The sequence below is a fragment of the Urtica dioica genome, chromosome 9 (assembly GCF_054948205.1).
Source record: "Urtica dioica subsp. dioica isolate 48M chromosome 9, U.dioica_male_clone48M_v1_H2, whole genome shotgun sequence".
Lineage (NCBI taxonomy): Eukaryota > Viridiplantae > Streptophyta > Magnoliopsida > Rosales > Urticaceae > Urtica > Urtica dioica.
The window spans coordinates 27039020-27053828 of record NC_142764.1 but is presented as its reverse complement, the minus strand read 5'-3'; the positions used below and the strand labels follow the sequence as shown (position 1 = coordinate 27053828).

The following is a 14809-nucleotide window of genomic DNA, read 5'->3' as shown; positions in this document are numbered from 1 at the left end:
GAGGTGTGTGACATGACCGGCTACGTTGTCGCACACGATTCCCTCCCATTCGCAGCACTCGTCTTCTTCAGCACTCGTATTCATATATATGCATATCTGCTTTTCCTCACGCGCGATTCTCGTTCTTGAAGATTTGAGTAACAAGCTTGTGTGTTGAAGTTTGGCTGATCCACCATTACCTGCTTCTTGACTCCTTAAGCCTTTAGGGCCGGTTTCCTCTTTTCACTTTCATAACTAAGCTGGCATTCATTCAAAGAACAAAATTTTAAAAAAAAAATTAAAAAAAAAAGGATTACACAGACTATTTTTTCCTTGTCGAATATGAATGTGACATCCAACAGAATAAATTTCTTTAAAGTTGAAAATAAAATTTAAAAAAAAAAAACCACTTTTAAGGATTGTAATAATCTCTCGCCGTCACTTGCAACAAGTGATGTTGGTTCTGTGTCTGCATATCCTCCGTACGCTTAACCAATCATCTGGCACATCATGAAAATAAATTTACACTAATATCTGAAGTGGATAGAAAAAAATGCATTATTAAATTAATTGAAATCAATTTACGTGTCGTCACCACTGTTGTGTGAACTTGTCTGCTTCTCAAGCTTCCTCTTCTGCAACTCCTCAACCTGCGACGTGTAATCCATGTCAGTTGTATGTGTGTATATATAGAGAGAGAGAGAGGGAGGGAGAGAAAAGCGTTAACTTAGCCTCAAGAATTCGTGATTTATTAAAGTAAGATTTAAGTGAAAGAGCAAAGGTGTTATCTTTTATCAAGCGCCTTGATCTTCTTGTCTTGTTCATCACAAATTTCAACCAAATGATCGTATTCATTTGTCTGCAAAGGAAAAAAAAATCTGAAAAAGTATAGGCGCACAACAAAACAAAGAGCACATCAGAAGCACTGAACCTCATGACTAGTTTTATGCCTGAGCTGGCAAGTTTTTTCATTTCCTCTGGCGAAGCCCAAATTGGGATACTTGCACATCAATAGAAAAGCATCAAATGCTTCTATATTATTTCAGATAAAAAATTCAAAGATGCATAGTTCTTTCTCTACGAAACAAATTCCAAAAAATAAAAAATGAAAAATCTGTGAGATTATTTGTTGATTAACATATCAGCAGAGTTTGTTTGGAGAGAGAAGTGAAAAAGCAAATGTTCGCCTGATTTTAAGAAGTCATAGACTGTCAAATTTCGAATTTAGATTTAGACTTCGTACAGTAAAATAAAAACAAAGGAAATCGATGAGGAGGAAGCAGCAGCGAGACTTATGGGTTTGATATCCGACTTACTGACCTGCGAATGAGATTTAATTTGTTCCAACTTGCTATGCTCAAGTGATACCGTTTTATAATTGAAAGAAATCACATAAATTTTGAAAACAAACTAATTTCTCAATGAATGATTCAACCATATTCTCGATGTTCTGTTCAATGCTATCAAGCTGGCCCTATAAAAGTCAATAAAATCAAACATAAGATTCTTTAGTTCTGAAAACATTTGTGCCAAACCAGGATATCGAATTTCAAAGGATTTGAGATTACACTCGTCAACAGCTACTTTTTAAGTCCAGGAAGATCAAAGATGTTAAGTTCACAACTGCCAAGGTAAAAAACAATAAAAGCACATTAATAAATCAGGGCTTGTATTTACACCCACACTTCATATCTATCAACGCAACAAGCCTTATATAAGAATGTAAATGATTGCAAGAGAACATATTGTGTACCGTCAAGAGCATAAACCTGAGATGGATGGAAACTTCAGCATCATCAGCCATTTCCTTCCTCACAGCAGCTTCATAAAAATAAAATCCCGAAAAAAATAAATAAATATTGGCTAATTTGGCATAAACAACACTTTAAAAAATTTATTCAAAACCAGTTTCAGAATTATACCAAAATTGGTCAAAATACCTTCCTCTTTGTTGCTGTCAGTTTCATACAAGATACACAGGAAGCATCCAAATGATCTCCTCTGTCCCATCATCTATGCACCGAGACTATCATGAAGCAATACACCTCCAATAATTTGTAAACATTCAACACCATTCAAACACTAATGAATGAACTAAACAAATTGCAAAAGAGTGCATAACAAAGAAAATAGAAGATGAAACCAGTTTGAATATCTGCCAATGTTCAGCAATCCCGTAGCTTTGCCCCAACCATGTAGTAATTAATCATAACCAAGTTCCTAAGAAAGTGAAGCAACAGCATACAAAGAGTTCAAATTATTAACTTTATAGCACAAAAGAGTTATATGCACAAAAGAATTCATGACCTGCTTCCATTTGGGGCTTCCTTGATTGCATCTTCTTTGAAAGTTCTTGCAGCGTAAATGGCTTCCTAAAACAAAGGGAAATAGTTGAGAAGGAAAAATAAACATCAAAGAGAAAAAGAAATTCTTAAACACTCCAATCGTTCACCTGGCACCCAATGCATATCCCGCACTTTGCATACGGACGAGATAGATAGATAGATAGATAGAGAGAGAGAGAGAGAGTGTGAGAGAGAGATTTAACTCTGATTTTGATTATTTGCTTTACCTTCTTAGTCACAGAATTTTGTAAAATTACCTATTCTGTCTCCTTCAACGTTCATGGCTTTCAAATTAACACCAGAAGTTTATTTTAAATCATTGAAAGGCGGAGTCAAACCACATGAAACCCTAACCCCGAAACACCGACATTTCTACTATTAGAAAGGATTACTTGTCTAGTCTCTTCTCTCCACCCGAGCGTTATTCTTGCCCTCACCGGAAGACCGCTAGGCCTGTGTGGTTCTCTCGGGAGTCACTGCCACCAACCCCAAACAGCGGCTCTACGGACGAGTAAACCCACTACCCTGGCTGCTGAAAGGGATCGGCTCACAGATCGGCCGCGAGATAATGACAAAGGCTTCGAGGATTCCTAGAGGGAAGGAACGACGGCGGGCCGACGGTAGAGAGTCAGAGAAACCTAGATCAGAGAGAGATTGAGAAGAGAAACGCGGCTGTTATATGTGAACGGTCTTGACTTTTTATATGATGTTACGAATCTTACAATTAGAGACAATTTTAGAAGAAAAAGATACTAATCCTCTTCTCTCCACCCGAGCGTCGTTCTTCCCTCGTCGGAAGTCGGTGAGCGTCACCGCCGCCGATCCCAAACATTGGCTCTACGGACGAGTAAACCCGCAACCCTGGCTTTGATAATAACCTATAATTTGATCATTGAGTAAAAAGAGGGTGTCAACTAGTCCATACCTCTAGACCATCCTTTGGGCTTTATTACACCTCCAACAATCTGTAAATCAAGCATGAAAAAAAATTCATAAACAAATGAATGAAAAAATAATACTCAGAGAGAGAGAGAGATCTGCACACTGAAATCGGAGAATCTTTGCAGAACAAAGAGAGTAGAAGATTAAACTAGTTTGAATATCTACCAATGCTTAGCAATCCTGTAGCCTTGTCTCAACCATGTAGTAAACAAGCAAAACCTAAGTTCCTACGCAAGTGAAGAGTTCAAATGATCAACTTCATAGCACAGAAGAGTTGTATACACAAAAGAGTTCATCACCTGCTTCCACTTGGGGCTTCCTTGATTGCATCTCCTTTGAAATTTCTTGCAGTGTTCATAGGTTCCTGAAACAAAGGGAAATAGTTGAGAAAGACAAAAAAAACATGAAAGGAAAGAAATTCATAAAGAGACTCCAATCGTTCACCTCGCACCCAATGCAACAGAAAGGTAGTTCATTTCGTGGAGCATATCCCGCGCTTCGCATATACATATATATATATATATATATATATATAGAGAGAGAGAGAGAGAGAGAGATTTAACTCTGATTTTTATTATTCTGCTTACCTTCTTAGCCACAGAATTTCATAAAAATTACCCATTCTCTTCCCTTCAACGTTCATGCCTTTCAAATTAACCTTAGAAGTTCAAATATTTAAAACCATTGAAAGACTTTATGGTCACAGAGTTAAAAGAGATATATCGTCAATTAATTGAAATGAGATAAAACATTTTTATTTACTGCTGTGTGAACGGTCTGCTTCTCAAGCTTCCTCTTCTGCAACTCCTCAACCTACGACGCATAATCCATGTCAGTTGTATTTGTGTATATATGCATATACATATATACATATATATATATAGAGAGAGAGAGAGAGAAGTCAAAAGGCAAATGAATGCCTGATTTTAAGGAATCATAAACTGATGAATTTCGAATTTAGATTAAGATTTCGTACGGTAAAATAAAAACAAAGGAAATCGATGAGGAGGAAGCAGCGACTTGTGGGTTTGAGATCCGACTTACTGACCTGAGAAAGAGATTTAATTTGTTCCAAATTGCTATACTCAACTCAAGTGATACCATTTCGTAATTGAAAGGAGTCACATAAATTTTGAAAACGAACTACCGTCTCAATGAATTATTCATTCATCCATATTCTCAATGTTCCACACAATGCTATCAAGTTGACCCTGTAAAAATCAATAAAATCAAAAATAAGATTCTTTAGTTTTGAAAACATTAATGCCAAACTAGGATTTCGAATTTCAAAGGTTTTGAGATTACACTCATCAACAGCTACTTTTGTAAGTCCAGGAAGATCAACAGTGTTAAGTTAACAACTGCCAAGGTAAAAAACAATAAAAGCACATTAATGAATCAGTGCTTGAATTTACACCTACACTACATATCTATCAACGCCATAAGTCTTAAATAACGAGGTAAATGATTGCAAGAGAACATATTGTGTACCGTCAGGAGCATATTACTGAGATGGATAGGAATTTTAGATATTAAATTTGCCCTGCAACCCGTCTCACGGTCAGTTTCATCGGCCATTTCCTTCCTCACGGCAGCCTCGTGAAAATAAAATCCCGAAAAAAAATAAATATTGGCTAATTTGGCATAAACATCAATTCCAAAGATTTATCAAAAAGCAATTTCAGAATTATACAAAAATTGGTCAAAATACCTTCCTCTTAGTTGCTGTAGGTTTCACATGAGATACACAGGAAGCATCCATATGATTTCCTCTTTCCTGTCATCTCTGCATAGAGACTATCATGAAGCACTACACCTCCAATTATCTGTTAACATTCAACACCATTCAAACACTAATGAATGAACTAAGCAAATTGCAAAAGAGTGCATAACAAATAAAATAGAAGATGAAACCAGTTTGAATATCTGCCAATGTTCAGCAATCCTGTAGTTTTGCCCCAACCATGTAGTAAGCAATCAAAACCAAGTTCCTAAGAAAGTGAAGCAACAGCACACAAAGAGATCAAATGATTAACTATATAGCACAAAAGAGTTGTACGCACTAAAGAAATCATGACCTGCTTCCATTTTGGGGCCTCCTTGATTGCATCTTCGCCGAAAGTTCTTGCAGCGTACATGGGTTCCTAAAACAAAGGGAAATAGTTAAGAAGGTAAAATAAACATAAAAGAGAAAAAGAAACTCTTAAAGAGACTCCAATCATTCACCTGGCACCCAATACAGCAGAAAGGTATTTCATTTCGTGGAGCATATCCCACACTTTGCATACGCACTTCGTAAAATTACCCATTCTGTCTCCTTCAACGCTCATGGCTTTCAAAATAACACGAGTAAACCCAAACAGCAGCTCTACGGACGAGTAAACCCGCTACCCTGGCTGCTGAGATGGATCGGCTCACAGATCGGCCGCGAGATAATGACAAAGGCTTCGAGGATTCCTGGCGGGAGGGAACAACGGCGGGCCGACGGTGGAGAGTCAGAGAAACCTAGATCAGGATTAGAGAGACGAGTCAGAGAAACCTAGATCGGGATTAGAGAGAGATTGAGAAGAGAAACGTGGTTGTTATATGTGAACGGTCTTGACTTTTTATATGATGTTACAAATCTTACAATTAGAGACGATTTTAGAAGAAAAAGATACTAATCTAGTCTCTTCTCTCCACCCGAGCATCGTTCTTCCCTCACCGGAAGTCGGCGAGCGTCACGGCCACCAATCCCAAACATTGGCTATACGGACGGGTAAACCCGCAACCCTGGCTTTTGAGAGGGATCAGCGCAGATTGACCGGCAAGGAAGGAGCGTGGCGAGTCAGAGAAACCTAAATCGGGATTTTTCTCTACGAAACCCTAAAATCCGCGATTAGAGAGAGATTGAAAAAAAAAACCTGGTTGTTATGTGCGAATGATCTTGTCTTGTTACGAATCTCACTATTGGAAACGAGTTCAGAAGAAAAAGATACCAGTCTATTCTCTCCAGCCTTGTCCTCGCCGGAAGACCTCTATTCCGGGGTGTTTCTCTCGGACGTCACCGCCGCCGATCCCAAACATTGGCTCCACGGACGAGTAAACTCGCAATCCCGGCTTTTGAGAGGGACCGGCTTGGAAGATCGGCCGCGAGATACTGACGACGGCGTCAAGGTTCCTCGGCGGGGAAGCTAGCGAGTGCGACGGCGGAGAAGAAGCCCTAGATGAGGAGAATTTTGGAGGAAACCCTAAAAATCGCAATTAGAGAGAGACTGAGAGAAAGGCGGGTGAGTTGTGCGCTAAAAGCCCTCGAGTTCTTTATATGTAGTATGATATGATGTGATGTTCGAAATATTACCGTTGCTTTCTATTTTGGGGTGTGCTAGGCCGTTGGATTTAGAGTTGGTGTTTTTGATCGAACGAATCAGGAACGATGATAGTATCTTCACATGACCTTCCTTTTCTACTTCTTGGAGAGCAAGCTTAAGATATGGAGTTATTAGCTGGCAATTGAATGCTGTAACTTTTTTTTTTTTTTTTATGGAATGAATGCTGTTACTATACGGTATTAACAATTTCATTAGCTGGCGATTGAAGGCTGTAATTAACTTTCCAAAATTACTAACATATTTATTAAAATAGAATACAAAGAAGCTCAATTGCTTGTTTATGATTATTTTCTTCTTAAAGAGCAAGTGTTAGATACCTGAGAATTTTGAACACAATTGTTAATTATAAAGACAATTAGGTCAGTATTTCAATAATCTTCGCTCTTTTTAAAAAATATTCAAAATTTTATTTTATTAAGAAAATAACTTATCAAGCTTAATTAAATTAAATTATTAACTAAAACAGTTAAATCAATTTATTTCAGTCAGTGTATTATTTTCTTAATAAAATAAATATTTGGCTAAAATCTCAAAAAAGATAAGAAATTGACTAGTTACAAAATATTCTTCTTAATTATAATAGTTTTAATAAATTAAATGAATATCAATTCTCTCTCGCTGGAATCGGAAAAAATGCACAACTTATGATAAAGACTACTATGTTTAACAAATTTGATACCAATGCAAAATCTTCGAAGAGACAATTATTTTTACACCGGTAGATATCTAATTCTTGTATAGTATTATATGAATCATAATTAATTAAAAAAAATCAATAATATACGAATTTCAATCAATTATTTGTATTTATTTTCGGTACAAAAGAGACGGCAATGAATTTTATCCCATTTAAGCCTTTGGAAAAATCAGTAAAAATGATGATTGGCGTTTCATAACTAAATGAGTTGAATGGAGTTAATAATTTTCCAAGATCACCTATTTTTAATCATGGTTTTAAATGCCGACGAATCCCTCCGATTTTTTCGGAAAAGCCGTTTCCAGTCACCTAATAGCTGAGGAAATGGATAATGTCGTTTGTCGTCGTTATGTCGTTCGAATATCGACGACATCGACATGTCGTTCAACGATTTTACGCCGGCCGTTTTCGTCCATTATAAAGAGCAAATTGAAGCAAGAGATTCGGCGACAAAAGAAGAATTTCGGACGAAAGGAACATCCCCGAAAAGTCGTTTTCGTTTGTAGAACATAAACCCAGATTTTTATTTTCTTCATTTTGATGATTAGTTTGATTTTTTTTCATGTACTCGTCTTCATTAATGTTGTTTGTATTGTGACGATCTATCACATATATTTTTTCAGATTTTTCTGAGGACTTCCGACGAACCACCATTTTTTCCGGCAACTCAAAAATCAGATTTTCAACTATTTATTTCTGTATTTTTAAGTAAGGTTATGTCTTTAAAGTTTAAATTACATATACTTATGTTTTGAATTGGAATTGATATATGTTGAATTGAATTGATGGTGTTTGATTTTGAATTGAAATTGAAATTGTTAGGCTTTGAATTGAAATAGTTGGACTTTGAATTGAAATTAATTTATCATGTATGCTAGAAATGAAATTGTTAGAGTAGGAATTGAAATTGTTACATTTTTAATTGAAATGAAATTAGTTTGAATAGAATTTATTGAAATGTTGAAATAGAAATTTGTTGATGTATTGAAATGAAATTAGTTTGAGTAGACTTTAAATTGAAATTAGTTTATCATTTATGCTAGAAATGAAATTGTTAGAGTAGGAATTGAAATTGTTACGAATTGAAATGAAATAACTTTGAATAGAATTTATTGACATTTTGAAATGGAAATTTGTTGACATATTGAAATGGAATTAGTTTGAGTAGAATTTATTTACATGTTGAAATTGGATTGAAATTTTGAATTCAATATGCAGGTATATCGAAGATGAGCGTCGAAGTAGTTCGTAAGCATTGCACACCAACAGCAACAAACCCGAACTACTTCACGTACAATTATATACTCCAATTATTATTGACTACATTTACAAATATATATATATATATATATATATATATATGTATGTATTTGTTTGTTTTGCCACATTATTTCTGTTCGGTTTTCCGTCGGCACGTCGGTTTTCCATCGAAAACGGCATTTCATTTGACATTTTCACATTTTTTCCGTTTGATTTTCCGTCGGCATGACGGTTTTCCGTAAATCAGGGGGCTCGAAACGGCAACAAATACGGCGTTTAAATCCTTGCTTCTAATATAGGAGTCAATAACGACGGACGCTCTGTTCTCTTCTAAATCTCGGACGCCCGGCGTGGCTTCCACCTGGGGGGAAGCAAAGCCTTGTTTTCTTTCTCCTACCATAGTATCACTCCTTTGATTTCCTTTTTTCTTTTGTTTGTTTTGTTCGAACCCCATTTTCTTCATTGCTTCTTCGCTGTCTCCTCTCTTCTTAGCCGGAGATCTCCAACGGTGGTCGTTCGGTTATGGAGGCAGTGGCCAGAATGGCTGGAGCGGCTGGCTCGCTCTCGATGGTGGCGAACGTGCTCACCGGAAGCAGCCTTGACCGGGCTCCACTCCATTGTTGCCCTCTTTAGAACGGCGATGGGATGTGGCGTTTCTCAGCCTTGATCCAGACCCAGGTTATTGGGAGCTTAGGCTTGTTTGATGCCCGGAGGTCTGTGGATGAGCGATGGGGTGCACTTCAAGTTCTCGATCGATGATTCCTCCATTGCGGCTCTCACGTTGCGGTGGTGCCTCACATCGGGCGTTCGTAAGCACGAGAGCGTTAACAAGGATGGAGTCCTCGCCGAGGACTGTCGGAGACCGCTGGCCAGGCAGTGAAAGACCTATGTTGATTGGTGTTTATCCTTATATTTCTTTTTAATTGACTGTTATGTTTATATTTTGTTATTTTTTTCCTTTCCTATGGTACTAGTGGATATTCTACTTCATGGTTGATTTTTTTCTTCTTGTGGTTTTTTTATGGTCCCCCACTTTGATTGAGATCTTCCCTTAGATTTTGATCTATACAAGTTGAAAAATCATATTCTTCATGATCATCGGAACTCGGTACAATGTCTTTTCACCTACCATTATAAACATTTTAAAAGAGTCTTACAAGTGCTCGAACTTCAACATGTAGTATATTCTTCCATTTGTCATAAGCATGCACAAGATGCGTGATTCTCCCCGTACTTAGCATTAGATTCTTTTCGACTTAATTTTGCTTTGTCCTCCTGTAATTAAGGGTATCTTTCCCTATATCTAATAGAATTAGAAGCTTAGTGCATTTTTCTCAAATAAAAAATATATATATATATATATATATATATATATTGGAGTCAATGACAGCGCTATATACATAATCAAACCCATCGACCTTAATCAATTGATGACATGAAACGTGGTCTCTTAAAATTAAACTAAATACTAATTTGGATTTGGGGGTTGATTCATGATGAGGATATTATTATTGCTTAAACAATTCACTGTTTATTGATAGTGAATATCAGAGGTTAATCCCTTGTCTTAGAGTGACCATTCATATCGTGCGCGAATGAAAATAGCAGGCAATTGGGTTGAAAAGATGAAACTGCGTCCTCATTGTTTCATAAAGTTGCAGGGGTTAGGGTATTAAATGCCCAAAAAAAAAAGGAAATATCCCACACAATGAAACATACTAAATAAAAATATATTTTAGAATATTATCACACAACCAAATTCCCGTGGTTTCCTAATTACATGCTACTTCAATATATCCACAAATTAACATAAAGTTTGCAAAGAAAAAAAGACTGAACAACTCTGAAATCAAACACCACAAAGAATTCACCATTTTGAATGCACAGCACAAGCTTAGTTTGTTCATCACACGACTAACCCAGTTCTCGAAACTTGAGTCACAGCATCCTCGAACTGATTGTTGCCTTGTTTCTCGTCGCCCAAATTTTCGGGGATGAAGGAGCTGAAGATTCGCTCCATGTTCGGGGTTTCCTTGAGCTGTCGGACGGCGACTTCGAGAGCAGTGTCTTGGAACGAACGGTAAAACTTCTTGTTGCAGATGAAGATGAAGACCAGTGAGAGGATGGGGAGCGGAATCAGCAGCGGCGTGTAGAAGAATTTCTTGATTCCAAAGTAACCGAACATGGTGACTTGGTAGAGCAATAGGGCAGCCATTACGCGCTTGAACAAGTGAGGCCATAGCCTCCCGTCACTCTCATACGAAGGCACATAAACTTTCAGGGCCTGAGCAAAAAGCAGAGATCACGGGTCATAAAACCACGGCACTTATTCCACAGTATTTCACAACTGAAATTGATGAAATAAAGAAATAAATATATTAAAAAAATGCTAGTTTTTTGGCCATAGCCTCCCGTCACTCTCATATGGTGCCTGATCAAAATGCTAGTTTCACAAAATTTCTAATAGAAATGGGTGTATTTAAGCTATCCGTAACATGAGATGCAATAATACCTGGCCTCCTAGAAATGCTATTAAAAAACAAAAACAAAAAAGCTCTAAATGTGGCACAGCATGGACGATTTCACAACTGAAAAGCTAAATAAATGATATAATACCTGGTTGCGAAGGATAAGCCAGCCGAAGGCAAAATAGGCGGCCCCGAACGGGATAACTAGCGGAGCGATGACAGAGTAGCATATGATGATTGTGAGGATGAGCAGGTCCCCGGGGACTCTAGTTTGGTACTTTAGGTCGCCGGGAAACCAGGCCTCTTTAATCTCATCCTCCGTTTTGCAGAGAAATTTCTTCTTGATGTGGAAGATTATAAGAGGGATTATCCGCGAGAGCTCCATGCCATAGCCCACGAAGAACCTGGCGAAAACGAAGATGAACATTATTTTTTTTGTAAGATAATTCAACAAATGTGTTTAAGACCGGCTCGTCTCGTATGACTTACTTGAGCGCAACGAAGGTGAGGAAAAAAGTGGAGTTTCTGGGGATGTTTTCGGCGAGCAAAGAGATTATGGATTTCGGGTCGTTTATAAATTGATCGAGCGACTTGTACAGTGTCCCAGCGATCGTGACTCCGATGAATACGTTCAATACGGAGAAGTAGAAGTACTTCCCCGAAGCAGCCCTTACGCTGTGGCTCAGCGAGGGAATCCCCTCGGCCTTGGACAAAAATATAAGAAACTTCGGCAACAAGGCGAGGAACACGAGGAGGGCGAGCTGAGGGAGAAAAGCCCCGAGAAGTGTCTTGACCGCGGCAATGTCCAACACCGCCTTCAAGAACGGAAGACGCTTCCTCAGGTTCTCCAGGGTCGTGAAGGCCGAGACGAGACCGATGGGGATCATGTAGAACAAGATGGTGAGAGCCACGATGAAGTACACGATGTACTGACGGGCCTGCCTGTGGAAGAACTTGATCTTCAGGTTCGCCCATATGATGTCACGCGGCTCGGGAGCCTCGTCGACCGTCCAGTGCGTGACAATCTGGGCATGGAGGCTCTGGGCCGCCGCAGCCGCCGCCACTCGGCTAGTGAAGAACACCACCGCCGCCGGCAACTGCTTATCCCGCAGCGTGGTTTTCTGCTCGGACTCCAGTTTCGGTCTGAGCTCGGAGATCTTCTTGCTGTAGAACTCTATGCTGTCAACTTTCGCTCCGACCAGGCCGAGGCACCCAGTTTTGTGGGTTGGTTTTGTGCCGTCCGAACCACCCGTCGCTTTCGATTTGGCGTGTGCTGCTTCGGCGCGCGCTAGCTTCTTCTTGTAGCCCTTCAACTCTTTTGAAAGCTTGTTGACCTTTTTTATAAAAAAAAAAAAAAAAAAAAAAAAAAAAAAGTAAAGTAAAGTGTAAGCACAAGAAGCCTACTTGTATAGTCTGTGTCGAAAAGAACAGCACTGCCACGAAAAAATTGAGTTTACGAACCTCTTTGTTGTCTGTGACTATCATTGTTCGGTAAAACGTGTCGGGGTAGATGGTCTTGAAGTAGGAATCGACCTGCTCTTTTCGGGAATGGCCTTCGGGCGCGTCAGGTATGTCTCTGACGATGATCGCGAACTGCTCAGACTTCACTTCGGGAGACTGCAACGCAGCGGCTCTAATCTCTGAGACGTGATTGTATGCCTTCCATAACATGAAATAAGTAACGAACGAAACCCAGTACACAGCAGCCAGGAACGCCCACAGCCTCGGACTCTTCGCCTGCCCATACAATAGCCCGATTTTGGAAAACATAAATAACAAATAAAAATTACTCAAGTATTAGACCAGTTAAGAAACTAAGCAATAGTAAAATCACTTGAACTTTCCTTAGTTAGCACCTACTCATACCTAACTTCAGATCCAATGTACTTGCCGAAAGGTGAGCCTTTAATTTGTTAGAATAAAGTAGGAAATGCCATAACTAAATTCTAAGTGTGTACAACAATGTACCTCAATGTTTGCCATGGATAACCTGTCAAGATCTATACTCCTGTTTTTTGGGCTCCCCAACTCCTTTGTTGTAGCACCGCCAGTGGCGGCGATCGGCAAAAGACACGGAAGCAGAAGTAATCCAGACAGAACCAATATCCCCAACACTGCCACGTCATCAACCAAGAAATAAATAATCCTAACTTCATAGTTTTCCCCAATTAAGCAAAAAAAGTTTTTCAGGTGATTATTTTTGCAAGATCTTTAAGTCCATAATACTGTCTTCCAGATCCCACGTTATATTATCCAGTTGATTCCACAAAGCTTCCAAATGTAAGAGTTCTATTCATGGATAAAGTGATTCCTCTTATGGAAACTCTGATGAAAAGTTTGATAAAAGAAAAAAAAATAATCACCCTAGATCTAACAATTCCAACATCATAAAGTGTCGTTTAGCTATAATTTTAGTATTAAAAAAATTGTTATAAAAAAGAACTATGTCATAACTCAAAGCATTTTTTGTTTCCTTCGTACTCTAGATACAACCAAAAACCAAGTTTCGCATAAACATTTACTTAACTAAACTTCCGAAAACAGTAAGAACAATTCAGATTCGATGCAATTTCCACAAGCAATTTTATTTTTCTAACCTAACTTCAGACACACACACTAAAAATAAAATAAAATATAAAAAAAAAAAAAAAAAAAAAAACTCACTGGTGCTGAGGAAAACGAAATAGACGGCGGTATCGACACCGGAGACGGAGATAACATCCTGCTCGGTGGACTTGAGAGCCTCTCTGACCCAGCCAATGGGGTTAAACGATCTCGAGGCGTTTCCGTTCGGGTCGAGGCCTCTCAGGATCCGATTCGGATAGTAAATCACGGCGTTTCCCGACTTCTTCGAGAGAAACGTGAAGAGCAGGACCAGGATTACGAATATCAGGAACGAAGTCCCCACGGAAGTCAAGAAGGAGCTTAAATTCATGGCTTCTAAATCTTAGGGTTTTTTTGTTTTATTTTTTTTTGGTGGTTCGGTCACTGGGAAATGGAAATGACAGTGAATAAGCACATCCGTTTCTTTAAAAAGAAACCAAAAAAAAAAAGGAAATGGAGAAACTAGAAAGTAACCGTTGTTGATGATATTGGTAGGGAAGGTGGTTGGGACGTTATTGTTATTACGTTATTTCGGTCATGTATATATACGACTATATCTATATGTGTGAGTACGAAGCTTTTTGGGAGAGAGAGTAGAGAGAGAAAGAGCGAAAAAAAAATATCTGCGCGGATGTGCCGTGTTTGGGGGCACTGTTGGGCTTCTTTACTTAGCTGGCGTTTGGGATTTTTGACAAGAAGCTCAAGGATGTATTTACTATCATAAACTAAATGCGTTGCTGTCACTATCATTGTTTTATTTTATTTATGGTGTGATTGTGAATAATTATATACGTTTCTTTTTTAGCTCATTGTTATTGGAATAATATTCTTAAAAAAATAATAATAATAATGGAATAATGCAATCTAGCTGTTAACGCTTTTATTCAACGACTATTATTACTAGTGCTAAAGAAAGGCGTTTCAGAAAACAAAAAAAGTTTGCTTCGTAATTAATTAAAAGGGAGGAATTTAATCACATCGATTGTCGAAGACTCGAAGTGTTTTACAAATTTTTTTTTAACTTGTAAACTTTAATACGTAAAAGTGTCACCTGTCAAAAGATGTGGTAATGCTGGGTTCAAAAAAATAATAACAATAAATGTGGTAATGCTTTTTTTTTTTTTTTTTGAGGGAATAAATGTG

The 14809-nt window shown here is 38.2% G+C and overlaps 1 protein-coding gene across 1 annotated transcript; it reads right to left on the bottom strand.

Moving 5' to 3' along the window:
• Nucleotides 1-10310: 10310 nt before the first annotated feature.
• ERD4 (Early-responsive to dehydration stress protein (ERD4)) lies at nucleotides 10311-14285 on the bottom strand. Its single transcript, XM_089625321.1, has 6 exons — nucleotides 13727-14285; nucleotides 13031-13176; nucleotides 12524-12799; nucleotides 11552-12396; nucleotides 11211-11466; nucleotides 10311-10878 (listed from the first exon to the last, which is right to left on the bottom strand). The coding sequence occupies exons 1-6, from the start codon at nucleotides 13995-13997 to the stop codon at nucleotides 10501-10503; spliced, it is 2172 nt and encodes a 723-aa protein (XP_089481447.1). The 5' UTR covers nucleotides 13998-14285; the 3' UTR covers nucleotides 10311-10500.
• Between the last annotated feature and the right edge of the window lie 524 nt (nucleotides 14286-14809).

Bases quoted from the DNA above. Each gene is read 5' to 3' on its own strand.
- ERD4 (XM_089625321.1), bottom strand. From the start codon at position 13,997: ATGAATTTAAGCTCCTTCTTGACTTCCGTGGGGACTTCGTTCCTGATA. The intron at 12,397-12,523 runs GTTCGTAAACTC...TTTATAAAAAAG, and splicing joins TAGTCACAGACAACAAAGAG to GTCAACAAGCTTTCAAAAGA. The intron at 11,467-11,551 runs GTAAGTCATACG...CGTTTTCGCCAG, and splicing joins CTCACCTTCGTTGCGCTCAA to GTTCTTCGTGGGCTATGGCA.